Source organism: Aethalodelphis obliquidens, unplaced genomic scaffold (assembly GCF_003676395.1).
Source record: "Aethalodelphis obliquidens isolate GAN/ISIS:26980383/991018 unplaced genomic scaffold, ASM367639v1 scaffold4, whole genome shotgun sequence".
NCBI lineage: Eukaryota > Metazoa > Chordata > Mammalia > Artiodactyla > Delphinidae > Aethalodelphis > Aethalodelphis obliquidens.
In genome coordinates this window covers 61,906,149-61,924,922 of record NW_020837948.1, presented here as the reverse complement: position 1 = coordinate 61,924,922, position 18,774 = coordinate 61,906,149, and the positions used below count along the sequence as shown (strand labels likewise).

The 18,774-nt window shown below is 41.5% G+C and overlaps 1 protein-coding gene across 4 annotated transcripts in view; it reads left to right on the top strand.

The window, feature by feature from the left end:
- OCLN (occludin) overlaps positions 1 to 18,774 on the top strand; it is a 47,613-nt gene that overhangs the window by 8,532 nt on the left and 20,307 nt on the right. For 3 of the 4 annotated variants that reach the window (XM_027100915.1, XM_027100916.1, XM_027100914.1), the window contains exons 3-4: positions 3,955 to 4,633; positions 8,546 to 8,707. In XM_027100915.1, coding sequence (XP_026956716.1) covers positions 3,955 to 4,633; positions 8,546 to 8,707 — 841 coding nt within the window. The remainder of the gene's footprint in view (positions 1 to 3,954; positions 4,634 to 8,545; positions 8,708 to 18,774) is intronic. The other variant, XM_027100917.1, reaches the window with a different exon arrangement.

The following is an 18,774-nucleotide window of genomic DNA, read 5'->3' as shown; positions in this document are numbered from 1 at the left end:
TGTGTGTGTGTGTGTGTGTGTGTGTGTGTGTGTGTGTGTGTGTGTGTGTGTGTGTGTGTGTGTGGTACGCGGGCCTCTCACTGCTGTGGCCTCTCCCGTTGCGGAGCACAGGCTCCAGACGCAAAGGCTCAGCGGCCATGGCTCACGGGCCCGGCCACTCTGCGGCCTGTGGGATCTTCCCAGAGTGGGGCACGAACCCGTGTCCCCTGCATCGGCAGGTGGACTCTCAACCACTGCGCCACCAGGGAAGCCCCCTTTTTGTTTTTCACCAGTGGTATGAAGCTTCCATATTAATACCTTATTTAGGTGACTGTTGGCAATAGATTGTCAGTTTTTCAAATAACACCTTTATTGAGATATAATTCACATACCTTACAATTCACCCATTTAGAATGGGCAGTTCATTGATTTGGGTGTATTCACAGAGTTGTGCAACCATTACCACGATCAGTTTTAGAATATTTTCATCATCCCCTTCCCAAAAAAACCCCTCTATCCATTAGTGGTCATTCCCCATTTCCCCCCAGTACTAGGCAACCACCAGTCCACTTTGTTTCTAGGTTTGTCCATTCTGGATATTTCATAGAAATGGAATCATACAATGTTTGGTCTTTTGTGACTGACTTCTTTCACTTAACAATAATGTTTTCCACATGGTTAATTTTAAGTGATTCCTTCATTATATTAAAACAAGAAACAAAGTTGAGGTTCTTGGTGTCTTTAGCCATTTGGAAATTTAACAATGAATTCTTAAGTTTTAAATTTTCTGTCAAACACTGATAGGGGTTTCCTCCTTTAAGTAGTTTGTAGCGTTACCTCTGATAACTGTAGTAAGAGGATATGCTTCTATTACATAGCCTCCTGACCGATACCTGAATGTGGTAGGGACGCAGCTGTTTATGGCAATGAGATATGCTGGAGAATATAGTAACTGAGTAGTGCTCCATTAACCTCATACTTATTTTTGTAAACAGTGGTGAAATATACATATAGAAAAGGGCACAGAACATGCATATAAAATGATGAATAAATACTAAGCAAAATAATCATCTCAGTCAAGAAATAGAGCACCCCAATCTTTGCCTGTGTCCTCTCCTTCCTGTAGAAACCACTGTTCTGACATGTGGACATCACTTGCCACTGTTCTGACGTGTGGACATCACTTGCTTTTCTCTATTATTTTCCCACTTTGTACATCCTGAACAATATGGTTTAGTTTTACTTGTTCTTAAACTTTGTGTGAACATAATATGCTGTATGTATTCTTTTCTGCTTTGTTTCTTTCAACTTGTAAGATTTATCTACATGAATTTGTAGTTCATTTTTTTTGCTTCAGAGCAGCGCTAAAGAAATATAGTGCGAGCCATATATGTAGTTTCATGTTTTCTTGTAACCATATTAAAAATAAAAGAAATTAATTTTAATAATATATTTCACTTAGCTCAATATATCCAAAATGTTATCATTTCAACATGTGATTGACATAAACATTGGTTTACAAGATAGTTTATATTCTTTTTTTAGCAGTCTTTATTTTTTAGAGCAGTTCTAGGTTCACAGCACAATTGAGAGGCACATACAGAGATTTCCTGTAGGTCCCCTGCCCACACATGCATAGCTTCCCCATTATCAACATCCCCACCAGAGTGGTGCATTTGTTACAATTGAGGAACCTACATTGACACATCATTATCACTCAAAGTCGTAGTCAATACTAGGGTTCTCTCCTGCTGATGTTACATTCTTCCCTCATACTATGAGCACTTTGTGTTTTACGCTTCACAGCACATCTCAGTTGGGACTGGCCGCATTTCAAGTGCTCCGTCCATCTGTGCGGCTAGCGGCTGTCATAATAGCACAGCTCCGTAGTATTCCATTGTGAGGCTCTATCACAGTTACCCATGGCACTGTAGGCACTGCAGCTTGGGGTTATCATAAGCAATGTTTCTGCGAACATTGCACTGTTCATGGGAGTATAAGTGAATCCGTCACTTTGGAAAACAGTTTGACATTGTCTAGTAGAGCTGAAAATTTAAAAAAAAATTTGACCCAGAAATTCTACTCCTGGATATATACCCTAAAAAAAACTGCCTGTGTGTACCAGGATGTATGTTGGAGACTGTGTCAGAGCTACGCTGTTCATGACAGCCCCAAATGGAAACAGCCCAAGTATCTAAGTAGAATGTTTTACCGAGTTTTCTTTCTTGACATTTTCATTGTTCTCTCCAGTTTCTCCATTTCCTTTTCATTCTCATTTACGGTACTCAGGTAATTCTAATTCCTATGGTTAGTGGCACCCAGTAGTAAGACGTCTCCTTTGGAGTGAGGAAGGCGGTCTATAGAAATAATGACAAAAACAAAAGGGCTTTAGTTGGTTTAGGAATTGAATTTTGCCTCGCCAGGGCCCACAGGTTTTAGATTCAGTGTGTCCACGCATCAATGTGTCTGTTACAAGCTGTGTGTTTATCATTAAATTACTGGAGTTTGCAAGGTATTTTTATAAAGGAGATTCTGATCTGATTAGCCATCAGATCTGATTAGCCACCATTCTGATGAGCACTCATTGGTAATTGATCTACTTTGTAGCTCTTGCTGTAACTGGCTGTAGTTCATGTAGTGCTTCGTTTAATGTCTTACTGCCCTGACAGACTGTACTCTGTGATGGGCCTGGACTGAGGCTGTCCTGTTCACTGTTGTATCCCCAGTGCCTAGCACAGAACCCAGCAGGCGTCAGCCTGGCAACTCCAGTAAATAGCCACCAAATGATAAGTGAATGAATGTGCATTCTTAGGTAAGAGAGCGAGGCTGCCAGGATTTACACGTGACCCAGTGGAGGCCACTGTAAGTGTCAAGTCTGAAGGAATCGGTCTTCAGTCACAAAGGCAAAAGGGCTGATACCACTGTTCTAAACTCCCTGGGTCCCGTCCCCAGGGATTATGATTTAACTGGTCTGGAGTGCTCTGTCTGGGGATGTTATACATCCCCAGGTGATTTTAATGTGCCGCAAAATTTGAGAACCTCTGTTCCGTAGAAACGAAGTAGTCATTCTCAATGTATGGTTTCCAGACTGCAGCAGCATCTAGAAACTTGTTCTACCCCAGACCTGCAGACTCTGCAACTCTGGGGATGAGGGCCAACAAACCCTCCAGGTGATTTTGACGCATCGTGCACAGATATGTTGACTGTTCAGTGGGTGTCTGAGTCAGTTGGGGCTACTGTAATAGAGTACCATAGACTGGGTAGCTTATAAACAACAGAAACTTTTTTCTCACAGTCTGGAGGCTGGAAGCCTGAGATACGGTGCCAACACGGCCCGGTTCTAGTGGAGGCCATCTTCCAGATTGCAGACTTCTTGTATCCTCACATTGTAGAAGGGGTGAGAGAGCTCTCTGGGGCCTCTTTCATAAGGGCACTGATCCCATTCATGAGGGCTCCACCCTCATGACCTAATTATTTCCCAGAGACCCCACCTCCTAATACCATCGCATTGGGGGTTAGGATTTTTTAAAAAAATAAATCTATTTATTTTTGGCTGCGTTGGGTCTTCATTGCTGCGTGTGGGCTTTCTCTAGTCGCGGCAAGCGGGGGCTACTCTTCGTTGTGGTGTGTGGGCTCTGGGCACGCGGGCTCTGGAGCGCAGGCTCAGTAGTTGTGGCGCACGGGCTTAGTTGCTCCGCGGCATGTGGGATCTTCCTGAACCAGGGCTCGAACCTGTGGCCCTGCATTGGCAGGTGGATTCTTAACCACTGTGCCACCGGGTAAGTCTGGGGGTCAGGATTTTGATATTTGAATTTGGTAGGGGTGTGGGGGGATACAGATTGCCCCATTACAGTGGAACAGTACAAATCATAGTTTTATTTGCCAGTGGTTTGTTCAAATTATTCCAAGTACTTTATTTGTTCTTTCTGCTCACCACTAAAAATGGCTAACTTAAAATTTTCATGTGCTTTTCAGCAAACCCAATCATTATGCACCAAGCAATGACGTATATGGTGGAGAGATGCACATTCGACCAATGCTCTCTCAGCCAGCGTATTCTTTCTACCCGGAAGATGAAATTCTCCACTTCTACAAATGGACCTCTCCTCCAGGAGTGATTCGGATTCTGTCTATGCTTATTATCGTGATGTGCATTGCCATTTTTGCCTGTGTTGCCTCCACTCTTGCCTGGGACAGAGGCTATGGAACCTTAGTGGGAGGTGGCATTGGCTACCCTTATGGAGGAAGTGGCTTTGGTAGCTACGGAAGTGGATATGGCTATGGTTATGGCTACGGTTATGGCTATGGAGGAGGCTATACAGATCCAAGAGCGGCAAAGGGATTCCTGCTGGCCATGGCTGCCTTTTGTTTCATGGCTGCATTGGTGATATTTGTTACCAGCGTTATAAGAGCTGAAGTATCTAGAACAAGAAGATATTATTTGACTGTGATAATAGTGAGTGCTGTCCTGGCCGTTATGGTATTTATTGCCACAATTGTCTATATATTGGGAGTCAACCCAACTGCCCAGGCATCTGGGTCTCTCTACAGTTCACAAATATATGCCCTCTGCAACCAGTTTTATACACCTGCAGCTGCTGGAGTCTATGTGGATCAATATTTGTATCACTACTGTGTGGTGGATCCCCAGGAGGTAGGGATAGTTTTGTTCTTTTTTCTCCCCTCTTTCCTTGGGTCAGAGGCTCTCCTCTTGGGATGCTTAATAGATTCACTTTGGGAATGTTTAAAAAAATATTGATGCCACGCCCCACTTCTATTTAAGCCAGAAACTGGGAGAAGGGCTGGGTGTCATTATTAAGATATGATTAACATACCGTCCAATTCATCCATTTAAAATACAGTTCAGTATTTTTAGTATATTCACAGAGTTGTGCAACCATCACCACAGTTGATCTTAGAACATTTTCACTACCCCAGGAAAAACCCCCGTCCTCATTAGCGGTCACTCCTCATTTCACTAACCGTCCCCAGATAGAGAAACCACTAATCCTGTTCTATGGTTTTGCCTGTTCTGGATATCTCATATAAGCAGACTCATACAATATGTGTTTTTGTATGATTGGCTTCTTTCACTTAGCATTAATGTTTTAAGGTTCATCCGTGTTAGAACATGTACCAGTACTTCATTCCTTTTTATTGCTGAATACCGTTCCATTGTGGGGATATACCACATTTTATTTATTGGCCAGTTAACAGACATTTGGGCTATTTCCACCTTGGCCGTTACGAATTTTTCTGTGAAACTTGTGTTTTAACGTCTCTTGAGTTCAGTATATACCTAGGGGTAGAATTGATGGGTCTTAGGGAGATTCTGCGTTTAACCTTTTGAGGAACTGTCACATTGTTCTACAAAGAGGTTGCATTATTGTACATTTACCAGAAATGTATGAGGATTCCAGTTTCTCCACATCCCCCAGCATTGTTTTTGTCTGTTTGAGTCTAACCATGCTAATGGGTGTGAAGTGGTACCTCATTTTGGTTTTGATTTGCATTTCCTTGATAGCTAAAGATATTTTCTGGTGCTTATTGGCTATTAGTATATCTTCTTTGGAGAAATGGTTATTCAGGATCTTTGCCCATTATTTAGTTGGGCTATTTGGATTCTTATTAAGTTGTAAGAAATTTTATATATTTGGATGCGAGTCCCTTATAATATGATTTGCAAGTATTTTCTCTCCATTTTGTCATTCTCTTTTCACTTTCTGGATGATGTTCTTTGCACAAAAGTTTTTTAATTTTGGTGAGGTCTCATTTAATTTTGCTTCATTGCTTTTGCACCCTAAAAGGGTGTTGTATCTAAAAACACTTTGCCTAATTCGAGGTCACAAAGATTTACTCCTATATGTTTTCTTCTAAGAGTTTTATAATTTTAGCTTTTAACAGTTAGGTCCATGATCCATTTTGAGTTAATTTGGGGCATGTTATAAGGAAGGGTCCAACATTTCTTGCATGTGGATATCCAGTTGTCTTAGTATTATTTGTTGAAAGGACTATTTCTCCATTGAGTTATTTTCATGCCCTGGTCAAAAATGAATTGACCATAAATGTGACAATTTATTTCTAGACTCTCAATTTGTTTCCATTACCTGTGTTTCTGTCCTTAGGTCAGTACCACACTTCTTTTTTTTTTAAACATCTTTATTGGGGTATAATTGCTTTACAATGGTGTGTTAGTTTCTGCTTTATAACCAAGTGAATCAGTTATACACATGTTCCCATATCTCTTCCCTCTTGCGTCTCCCTCCCTCCCACCCTCCCTATCCCACCCCTCTAGGTGGTCACAAAGCACCAAGCTGATCTCCCTGTGCTATGCGGCTGCTTCCCACTAGCTATCTACCTTACGTTTGGTAGTGTATATATGTCCATGCCTCTCTCTCGCTTTGTCACAGCTTACCTTTCCCCCTCCCCATATCCTCAAGTCCGTTCTCTAGTAGGTTTGTGTCTTTATTCCTGTCTTACCCCTAGGTTCTTCATGACATTTTTTCCCCTTAGATTCCGTATATATGTGTTAGCATACGGTATTTGTCTCTCTCTTTCTGACTTACTTCACTCTGTATGACAGACTCTAGGTCCATCCACCTCACTACGAATAACTCAATTTCGTTTCTTTTTATGGCTGAGTAATATTCCATTGTATATATGTGCCACATCTTCTTTATCCATTCATCCGATGATGGGCACTTAGGTTGTTTCCATCTCCAGGCTATTGTAAATAGAGCTGCAATGAACATTTTGGTACATGACTCTTTTTGAATTATGGTTTTCTCAGGGTATATGCCCAGTAATGGGATTGCTGGATCATATGGTAGTTCTATTTAGTACCACACTTCTTGATTGCTGTAGCTTTGTCATCAATTTTGAAATTGGGAAGTGGGGGGTCCTCCAACTTTGCTCTTCTTTTTCAAGATTCTTTTGGCTAGATTCTAGGTCTCTTGCATTTTCATATGAATGTTAGGATCAGCTTGTCAATTTCTGCAAAAAAGCCAGCTAGAATTTTGAAGGATTGCGTTGAATTTGTAGATCAATGCAATCCTTCAAAATCCTAGCTGGGAGAAGAATTGTCATCTTTACAATAAGTCTTCTGATGCATGAACATAGGGTGTCTTTTCATTTACTTAGGTCTTCTTTAATTTCTTATAAAAATGTTTTCAAATTTTCACTGTGTAAGTCAGTATTTCAAAAAGCTGTCAGGTGATTCAAATGTGCAGGTGGGGGGAGAACCTTGCTTTCAGTAACCAGGAGTCATCCTAATTAAGAAAATGTTTCTAACTTACTATTCTTTTTTCCTTTTTTTTTCCTCCTTACACTGACCCAGGAATTTTCATTCTTTTACCAGAATGAGTCACCTTTTGGGGGTTAGACCTTCTCCAATAACTACCATTGTTTTGAAGACTGAAATGTAGGTTTCAGAGTTTTGTTGTTGACATTCAGAGTGTCTGTGGTAAATAGGGCTGAGGGCTGGTATTCCTTTCTTATCACACTGACATCCCTCTTAGTCCTCTGACTACCTGAAACCTGTATTCTTTGAAAAAGGATACCACTGTTACATAGACAGCTGCAAAGAGAGCTTCCTCTTACCCGTTAGCAGACATCCAGGCCAGAGCCCTGGTACCTGTCTCAACTCCCAAGTGCCTCCAGGCCAGTGTACCACTTAACATACCTGTCAGGCACTAGGAGAACTGTCAGGGGTAGGGTTTCCTTGTCACAGGCTCTTCTAGTAAGCACACAAAAGACACCTAAAACAGAGGAACCTAACAGACTAAATGGATCATTAGCCCATTCTCTCTAATTTATAGCTTGGTTAGAGTGTATCTGCATAATTTATGGTAAGACTGAAATTTACATTCAGTGTAAAAAGTTGTGCCAGACATGTATTACGAACAAGGCTGTAAGCATGATTGGGTATTTAAAACTACTTTGGACAGCTCGGTGCTTTGTGACCACCTAGAGGGGTGGGATAGGGAGGGTGGGAGGGAGGGAGTTGCAAGAGGGAATAGATATGGGGATATATGTATATGTGTAACTGATTCACTTTGTTATAAAGCAGAAGCTAACACACCATCGTAGAGCAATTATACTCGAATAAAGATGTTAAAAAAATAATAAAACTACTTCTGAGAATAACATTTTCCAGCCCTTTAGAAGTATACCAGTGATGAGTTAATTTATTGGGTATTCTCATCTGTTTATGGAAATATGGCCCCTTGGTGCTCAGGCTTTGGAACTAGTTTTCTATAATTCTAAAACAGGGATTCATGTTCATTCCAAGGATTGAATCAAAGTTCTGTGTGTGTGTGTGTGTGTGTGTGTGTGTGTGTGTGTATGTGAATCAAGGTTGGTGTGTGTGTGTGTGTGTGTGTGTTGCTAGCCTTAGCTGAACTAGCTTGGGCTAGGTTTTATATTTCTAAAATGTAACCGTTTGTATCAGTTTTATAGCAGTTAAACAACAGATATTTAGTAGGGCCTTAGGTATTTGTAGAGTGTGGGTTGGGATAAAGTAAGCAATTAAAAGCTAAATATGTCAATATCTTTAATCTCTTTTTAGGCCATTGCCATTGTGCTGGCATTTATGGTTGTTGTGGCTTTTGCTTTAATAATTTTCTTTGCTGTGAAAACTCGAAGAAAGATGGACCGGTATGACAAGTCAAATATTTTGTGGGACAAGGAACGTATTTATGATGAGCAGCCCCCCAATGTCGAAGAGTGGGTGAGTGTTTTAAGAAAGTCAGTAAATGTCCAGTTTTTTATTAGACCCCCAGATTTGTCTCTAAATTTAACCTATTCTGCTTTGTGAAACTTTATTTGTAGAATTATTGTCTTTGTATATTGCAAAAGTTGTGGCCTCACATTTTACTTCGAATGTTAAGAAAGTGGGATGAGTGGACATGGTTTTACTATGGGTAAAAGCCAGATTTCTATTTCTAAGAAGTGGATCTAGGCACTGAGAAGAAATGGCTATTAAAGAAACCACGAAGGAAATAACGTGGCTTTGGAAAACAAAAACATCTCCTCTCCCCTTCCTTTTTATTATCCTGCTGATTGTTTTGGAAGTAAATACCAGTGCTCAGGATGTTTACTGTCTTTGGTCAAGATTGGCAAGGGGGGCTTCCCTGGTGGCGCAGTGGTTGAGACAGGGGACACGGGTTCGTGCCCCGGTCCGGGAAGATCCCACATGCCGCGGAGCGGCTGGGCCCGTGAGCCATGGCCGCTGAGCCTGCACGTCTGGAGCCTGTGCTCCGCAACAGGAGAGGCCACAGCAGTGAGAGGCCCGCATACCGCAAAAAAAAAAAAAAAGAAAAAGATTGGCAAGGGTGTTTTTGGGGTGGTAGCAGGTGGCAGGTCTTTAAACTTTTTACATGTGGAACAGCCTGGAGAATCACAGGGACTAATTCTGTACTAATATTGACATATGAAATACTTCAGTGAAGGCAGAGAGAGATTAGGGCAATTTTTTTTTTCATATACTGTTAATCCTACCAGTAGGTGGCTTCCTAAATGATGCGACTTGCTGAAGTGCAGAAAGTCCCTCTTACCAAAAATACCTCCCAAATGCATGTTACTGATAGCTAACCTGTTTTTAGGGGTGTTTCAAACTTTGTTAGAAATACTCTGTTAGGATGTTGTTGAGAGCAGCCTCAGAATCTGCCTTCATAGGTTTCTTTGAGCAGATTGGTTTCTTGCCATGAAGGTTAGTTGAGAATCCTGGACCCTGGTTCCGGGGTAGGTTGGTTTTGGCCCGTGGGAGCAGAGCGGAGTGGGCTGAGGGTGGGTCCTGCTGGTCAGGTTGGGGGTGAAGATACTGATCATCTTGAAGGCTCCTAGCTCTAGCATCCTCCATCTGGTGTTTGAAGAAATTTGAATGTAGATGAAATTTTTCTAGTTAAGGTACTAAGATGAAGCAGTCAGGAGAAACAGAAGGTATGGTATGTATGTGCCCGTGTTCCCGACCTCTCCTTGAAGCCTGCTTGTTGTTTTTTTCTTCCTCATCCCCCTCCCCCAACCCAGTAAAATGTGAAGGTGTTGGGGATTGTTTTCTTTTGACCTTTAGCTCCAGGCAAGGCCACCTGTAGAGGGAATAGGACAGTCTATTGTGAACTGTGAAGTCAAGGTTTCACTGAGAGTTTCTGGGTGTGTCAGTTTTCACTGGCTGTTGGATTTGTTTACTTAAGGTTTTGAGAGCCTAAGAAACTGACTCAAGAGAGACCAGTGCCAGTAATATTAGAGTCCCAGTGAACTTCGGCTTCTCATCTGATTTTACTGTCATGAAGGTTTAATAGGTTCTGGGTACTTTGGATAATTTGACAAAAGATAGCCATAATAACTTACGGAGGTGATGATGACAAAGCCAGAAAGGCTTAACTTTTAAAGAGGCATTATTTTTATAATGCTTCCTCACTGAATCCCTGGAAAATTGATAGCCAGCCTGTAGGTTGTTTCACACATCATAGTTTCTCTGTAGTAATAAATGTTTTGTCGTATGAAACTACATAATCATCTGTTGAATAGCAGACATAGGATTTTGAGCACACTGATGTTTTATGCGGTACTTAATTACTTGAAAATTCCTCATTTCCTTTTCCCTTGTTCCCCCAACTCAAATGCCTAAGGAAGGCTATTGGAAATAAGCTATTGGGAGGCAGTTTTAGTCACAGGTATTGTGCTTTGCCTTCCATTCTCCCCTTCACCTGCCCAGGTTTGCTTTGCTGAACTCAATCCCACATTTTCATTCTTGCCTCAACTTACTTCCACAACCAGATGCAGACTGTTCCTCAGGTTTCTCTGCTCTTATGCAGTATTCTGCTCGAATGGATTTCACTCCGATAACACAGCTGCGCAAGTGGAAATGTTTGATGCTGCATCCGAAGTGCCTGGCATTACAGGGTATTGAGTAGAGTACGGGAAAAGAATCTAAAAAAGAGTGGCTATATGTATATGTATAACTGAATCACTTTGCCGTATAGCAGAAAGTAACACAACATTGTAAATCAACTATACTCCAATAAGATAAATAAATAAAGTGGGGGAATTCCCTGGCAGTCCAGTGGTTAGAACTTGGCACTTTCGCTGCCGGGGCCTGGGTTCAATCCCTGGTCGGGGAACTAAGATCCTGCAAGCTGCGTGGCACGGCAAAAATAATAATAATAAATTAAAAAATTAGAAAATAAAGCAAAATAAAATAAAGTGCCTGGCAGTGGAGTGGATTAGTGTTTTTTCTTCCTTTTGGTCATTAGAAAGTAATATCGTAAAAATTATTTCCACTTGAAATAATGGAAGAGAATCTAGAATTAATTACTTGTGCTAAATGAGAATTAAAATTTGAATTCTAATTGTGGAGAACTAAGACAAGATACTCTCCATACAGCTAATAGTGGATTGTTTGGGGGTGCGGGGGGTGGTATCTTACTAAACTTACTAAAGGAGTAATTACCTACTAAATTTACTCCTTCCCTACACATTGGGGTAGGTACATCCTGACATTCATAATTAAATTGTACTGCCTTTCTTGAATTTTAAAATCTTTAAGATAAGAACCCCCAGGGCAAAGGCACCTCAACAGCTGAGCCTTCAGAGTTTTAAGCAGATTTCAGTCCTTTTGTATTATCTGTGAGAAAATGTGTAATTTTCTAATTTCCTGTCTCTGAATCTCCGGCACAATGGTTTCTCTGCCTTCTTAGGGATTTTTAGGGTTGTTTTTTTTCCCTCCCCTTTCTGGATATCTTGTACTTTGTAAAATAAACAGGCCATGTTTGCACACTGTTTGGATGTTAACCTGGTCCTTTGTAGTCAGTCACTCACTTAAGTTTGTACCAACGTTGTTGTATTTTAAATGTTTAAAGGCTCTTTTAATTAAAGTTGTAGATCTTTATTTTTTCTATTATGTCCTCAAACCCCAGGTTAATTGGTACTTTTTCTGAATTAAAAGAATATGATTATTTTAATTAAATAATTTTGAAAATACTGTGAAGTATAAAGAAAATTCTGCCATCCTGGGTTACCTTTTTGGTGTATTTTCTTTAATCCTTTCCTCCTCTTCCTACTTCTTATTCTAATTCAGAAGTATGATTATAGTCCTTATCAGTGTAAAATTCTACCTTTTTTGATTTAACATGATATAGGCTTTTTATCACATTAAATATTTCTCAAAAACAGTTTTGATATTGTTAAAAATTTTTACTGAAGTGTAATGTATATCTATACACACACAGTAAAGTACATTAAATGCACTAATTTAATTGTATAGCTTGGTGAAATTTTACACGTTTAAGCCCATTTGTAACCAGCCTCTAAATCAAGATATCATACATTCCAGTGTCTAAGGTTTCCTTATGCCTCTTAGTCAGTATCCCCTAGGGGTTGGTAACTCCTCTTATTCCTATCACGTCAATTAGTTTTGCCTATTCTTAAACTTCACATAAATGAAATTACATCCTGTATGCTTTTATGTCCACTCAACATAATGCTATAAGATTCATTTATATTGTTGCATTGGTTGGTGTGGTACTGTTTTAATTTTTGTATTTTCTGGCAAGATAAAAGCTTTCTAATTACCCCTTTTTAAAAAGCCTGTGGCCCAGGCTTCCCTGATGGCGCAGTGGTTAAGAACCCGCCTGCCAATGCAGGAGACATGGGTTCAAGCCCTGGCCCGGGAAGATCCAACATGCCGTGGAGCAGCTAAGCCCGTGCACCACAACTACTGAGCCTGTGCTCTAGAGCCTGTGAGCCACAACTACTGAGCCCATGTGCCACAACTACTGAAGCCCGTGCACCTAGAGCCTGTGCTCTCCAACAAGAGGAGCCACTGCAGTGAGAAATCTGTGCACTGCAACGAAGAGTAACCCCTGCTCACCGCAACTAGAGAAAGCCCACGTGCAGCAACAAAGATCCAACTCAGCCAAAAATAAATAAATAAATAAAATTTAACAAAAAAATAAATAAGTAGAAAGCCTATGGCCAGAATTACAATTTTTTAAAAAAACAGGTTTTCGGGCAGTCTCCCTGCCATCCTTGTGTTTCTATTTGCCCATTTCTGGGTATCTTTCCTCACCCTCTCTCCACACTTGTACGTACTCTTCTTAGTTTCTTATGATTCCTTTCAGTGTTTTATTTTGTGAAAATAAAACCAAAGAAAAATACACTTCCTGCTTTTTTATGCAGAAGTTAGTGTACTGATCATACCATTCTGTCTGCACATCCCCTTCTTACTTTGCAGTGTGTCTTTCCTTACCACTTCATAGCCTCTTTGTGGTATGGATGTGGTACCGTGGTTTATGTAATCAGTCTTTCATTGTTGGATATATTTATTATTTAATATTATAAACAATGATAGGATTTTAAAAAAGAAAACTTTGTATAACTTGTATATATGTCTGTCTATATATATACTCCTATAGGCTAAATTTCGCGAGTATTACTGAGTCAAGGGGTATGTATGTACATACGTCTGTAACTTTGGTAGATAGTAAGAAATTGCCCTTCAAAGGAGATGTACCAATTTATACAGCCATCAGTGGTGTGTGAAATTCTGGTTCCACACACCTTTTCTAATAACATTCCATTGTAGAGATCTATTTGACCAATCCCTGTTGTTTCATATTAGTTTTTTTCCAATTTTTGACCAGAATAATTATGTAAAAAGTAATTTTCTTACAGTAAGTATGTGGTACTTTTTTTGAAAATGGAGAAAATTGATGTTGAAGGTAACTTAACTGTTATGGAAATGGAAATCATTTTTAATTTACATGCCTGGGCTCACATAATGTGACAAAGCCAGGACTAGAGCCCTAGTCTAGCATTTCCATGCCAGTGTGCTCTTAGGGAAAGCCTTAGTGATTACATTTTCTCTGTCTCTTTGTTTTTGTTTTTTTTTTCAGATTGGTTTCAGGTACACAGAAATAAATTATTCCCAATTCTTAGTTCATGACCTTGTTGTCTTTGGTCCATTCATAGCCTTTTTTGTATTTATTGATTTTTTTCATAATGAACACCCATCATCCTACCCAAGAATTACAATATGAGGTCTAAGTTACATTACCCCATGTGTTTTTTACTCTCCCATCCACCTGCTTCTGCCTGCTCCCAGAGGTGACCTGTCTCCAGAGTGACTTTCCTACTTTAATTAGAAAAGACCATGATGTGTTCCTTCCCTTTTCTGTTGCCTTGATTGCATGACTGAAGTGCTTCTCAGTTCTGGGAATGGAACTAATGGTTCCGTTGTAATCAGAGAAGGTACCCTCAGCTGTTTTCACTCTGAGTGGACTTCTTCTCCGTTGCCCTAAGTAGTGTTACTATGTACTGGCCAGAAAACTAGGCTCTGCAGGGTTTTTGCGTTGCTTTAGAGGAGACCCTTCGTTTAGTCTCAAATGAACAGCCCTGTGGGACTGGTAGTCTTCCCCTTTCTTCTACTCTTGCTGTGTAATGCTGTCTTTTCTACTTCTGTCTAATAGAAGCAGTATATCAGGGAGGTGGAATACCAGGGTTTGAATTCTAGCTTCATTGCTTTTGCTGTGACTCTAGGTAGATCAGTTCTGTTATTTTTAACCCACATGTATGTCAAGGAAGTCTAGTTTGGGGAGAATTCCTGGTGGAGGGACAACAGCACTGGACCCTAAAGCTCTGGGTTTGAGTCCTGACTCCAGCATTCTTTGGTAAACAGATTACCCCTTCTGATCCTCAGTTTTCTTAGCTATAAAATTGGCTATATTATTTGGTCTGCTTCTCAAAACTAATGTGAGATGCATGTGAGAAAATGAAGAAGACCAGTAATATATGGCTGTCTGCCTTACAGGGATGTTGAAAGGAAGACAGCTGGCTGTGCAGAAAAGAATTTTGGTGTTGCACGAGTCCTAGTTACAGTTGACAAAAACAGAACTTAAGTTAGCATAGGTAAGAAGAGGAATATATCTGCAAGATTTTGGGGGGTGATTATGAAATCCTAGAAAGAGTCAAAACAACTTAGCCACAGAGGTAGGGATGTGGCTGTGTTTCATGAACAGCTAAAGTCAGGACTTCAAGTCCATTGGGATCTGCTTTCTCATCTTGACTCCCTCCTGCCTGGTAGGCTTCATTTTCGCATGGAGAAGGGGAGCAGAAAGCAGCTACTTAGAGCTCTTGTTGTTCATATTAGTGCTTCGTCTGAGACTTGCCTGGGGAAGGGGCCCTGATGCATAAGTAGCCTTGGGTCAGGCGGCCATCCTCACACTAACCCACTGTGCCCAAGGGCAGGGCCCTTCTCACATAATCCAGCATGTGGCAGTTCCCACAGTTACTGTGTGGGATGGGGAGATGGTTTCTAGAGAAACTACTCTGTGGATAATACTTACTACCTTAATATGAGCTACATGGGTTAATTGTAATTGCCCTTTTATTTTTTATGTGTGTGTCATCTGACCAGGTTTAAATGCAGAGTGCGATTTGAATAGCTTAGGACGTGTTTCTGAGTAGCTTCTGAGCCCACTTCACCCCAGTGCTCCTCAGTAGTGTGCTGGCTCTTCCCGGGAGGGTGTCACGCCACTCAGATCCCTTTCTGCCCCTTTGAGCTTGGCCTCACAGAACAGCAGGGGACTGTGGTTTAAGGAGCTGCGTCCTGCCAACACACTGAGAATGCTGGTAGGGGGACTCTTCAGCCAGGAGTGCTGCAGCTGAGTTGGGAGGGGCTGATACCCTTATGCCCATGAAGATGAGTATTTCATGTTAATCTCTGTGTTCAAATCTCTCTTCCCTCACCTGCATTTCCAGAAGGTCATAAGTATAAATATCAAGACATACATCTTCGTTTTCTCTAGAGTGAGTACTTAGAACTGGGGTCTGGCTTTGGAAAAGCACACACCTACGGTAAATATTAAAGAGTTGATTGTAAAATGTGTGTACTTAAGATTAGTCTTTGTTGATACCTGCAGTATTCTGGTGAAATAGTAACTGAAGGTTATGCACTTCAGTTTCAGGTGCTCCTGTGAATAAGTTTTGGTTTGGCTTTGGTAAAGTGAAAGAAAACAGAATCTGAGAGCAGTCTGGGACCTTAGGGTAAGGTCATCCAGTCTGTCTCAGTGAACTTACACAAAGGAAGCTGAAGACCTGCGAGGTAGACACAGTAGTAAGAAGGAGGCTTGTTGGTGGTGATTTGATGTGTCAGGGCTAGAAGTTTGGACTCTGGTTTCTCAGTGCTCTTTTCAGTATAGTACATCAGGCTGACTTGGGATTGAGCTTCACGTCTTAATTTTGGCAATAAAGTTTTTTAAAAAGTCACAGTAAAAGAAAGGTAGGAACCACCATTTCCTAAGTAGGCGTAGCCACTCTATACATCTTTACAGTGTGAATATTCTTATACAAGGGGACACTGAGGTTTGCAGAGGGCTTCAGTAATTTGTCTCAAGCCAGATGTACTAACCAGCAGGACAAGTGTTACATTTGCCTTTATAACTTGTAATTTTTTGGTGTGGTTTTTTTTTTTTCCTCTGAGATCTCTGAGCCTCAGTTTTCTTTGCCAGTAGAATTGGGGAAATAGTTCATAGTTAATAAAACTATCATTAAAATGAGATAATGTATGTGTAAAGTGCTTATCTCTACCACAAATCAGCATGCCAGTTCTCAGGGAGTATTTTCTGTCTGTCTCTTAAGTTGCACCTTTTCTTGTTATGCCACATAATTAATGTCAGAAGCAAGAATAAACTAAGTTTGGAGAGAACATGCCATAAACTATTTCTTCATTATTACCAAGTAGTAAATAAAGGTTGTTAAACAAGATCCTGTTTTTAAGTACGAAATGTTTAGATCTAAAAGCTGAGTGTAGGGACTTCCCTGGTGGTGCGGTGGTTAAGAATCCGCCTGCCAGTGCAGGGGACGAGCCCACATGCCACAGAGCAACTAAGCCCATTTTGTCACAACTACTGCGCCAGTGCTCTAAAGCCTGAGAGCCACAACTCCTGAGCCTGCGTGCCACAACTACTGAAGCCCTCATGCCTAGAGCCCGTGCTCTGCAGTGAGAAGTCTGCACACCACCACGAAGAGTAGCCCCTGCTTGCTGCAACTGGAGAAAGCCCACGTGCAGCAATGAAGACCCAATGCAGCCATAAATAAATACATACATACATACATACATACAAAGTGTATTATTTAGGTAGCCTATTTCTAGAAGTTTCTAAGCTTTGACATTGTGATGCAGCATTGTTATAGCATTGTTCCCAACATTTACCTGTCAAGGTAGGAGCTAGTAAGGATGATCAGGCCTGGGTGTAGAGAGGGGTCAGGGTCCTGGACCCCTGTCCTTTGTGGTCAGCCTTGGGTAGCTTTTGGTATCCTTGGACTCTGATGAAGGTAATCACTTTGTCTGTTCATTTAATAGGTTTCTCATGTGTCAATGGGGAAAATAAAAGTTTCACCTACAGCATGTTTATGCTGATCCTGTAACAATTAAAGGGCTTAGCTCAGGGCCAGCACATAATTTATTAATGCCCAATAAATTTTAGCCAGAGGAATAATTGTTAGTGTTTGCAATGATGGCATCAAATAAGGGAGCTTGGGTAAGAGTACCCAAAATATAAATACATTTAATGTTGGTTGCAGTTGTTAAACTATTAATTTTCCTCTTACTTGTAAGCTTGCTGCGAGATAAGAACAAATGTTTTTTTGAAGGGTGTAGGCAGACTCTGCGTATCATCTCCTTGCACACAGGAACAGGGAACAGGTCCAGGTGGGGCAGGTGACTGGGACCGGGCGGTGGTGGTAATCAGTGTTAGACAGCTGAAGAAACGCGAATAGCTTTCTTATTTTCAACCAGTAAGTCCAAGTGTTCTTTAACGTAAGAGCAGTTCCTGGGGGCTGCCGACAATTGGTATACCGGGCTCTCACCCTGGGAAAGATTTCACTATTATCTGTGGTCTCAGGTGGCATGAAATGGAACAAGAATGGAAGTGTCCTATCCATGGACTGACCTTCAGAACCCAGCAGCGTGGAGGACGGAAGGCCCTATCTGTCGAGGGCATCCTGGGGGGCTGGTGTAGAGAGTTGTAATGGAAGGTGAGGTAGGATGTGTGTTAGAGCTGGTGAGTGTCTTTGTGGCTTTCTGAATGCAGGGATTCCTAGATTTCCAGCACTAAATAGAGTTAATTCTAACTATGGGTATAATGGTCTAAACAGGGCAGTTGTCTGTGACATCGAGGAAAACTGTCCTCCATCAGTGGTTCTCAAACCTTAGCAAGCGTCAGAATCACAGGGAGAGCTGGTTAAAACAGCTTGCTGGGCCCACCCGCAGTGTTTCTCGTGCAGTGGATCTGGAATGGGACCTGAGAACTGGCATTTCTGAGTTCCCAGAGTTCCCAGGTGATGTTGATGCTACTGGTCTGGGGAACACACTTTGAGAACCACTGTTCCATAGAGCCAGGCTGCAGCTATAATACTGCAAGCCCAGTGGGATTTGAGTTAAGGTATGCATAAGGTCTCTTCCAGGCATGGCATGCTTAGAAAATGCTGAGGTTGTGTGGAGTACTACAGTAAACTGAAGGGGATTTGGAACCCTAGGTGGTGGCTGGCATGGGCTCTGAGGACTAAGGTGTGCTGTGCCTGCGGCACACCTGCTGGGGAGGCTGGCATGAGATACACGAGTGTTAAAATGCAGGCTGGGGCTTCCCTGGTGGCGCAGTGGTTGAGAGTCCGCCTGCCGATTCAGGGGACACGGGTTCGTGCCCCGGTCCGGGAAGATCTCACATGCCGCGGAGCGGCTGGGCCCATGAGCTATGGCTGCTGAGCCTGCATGTCTCACCTTTTTTTTTTTTTTTTTTT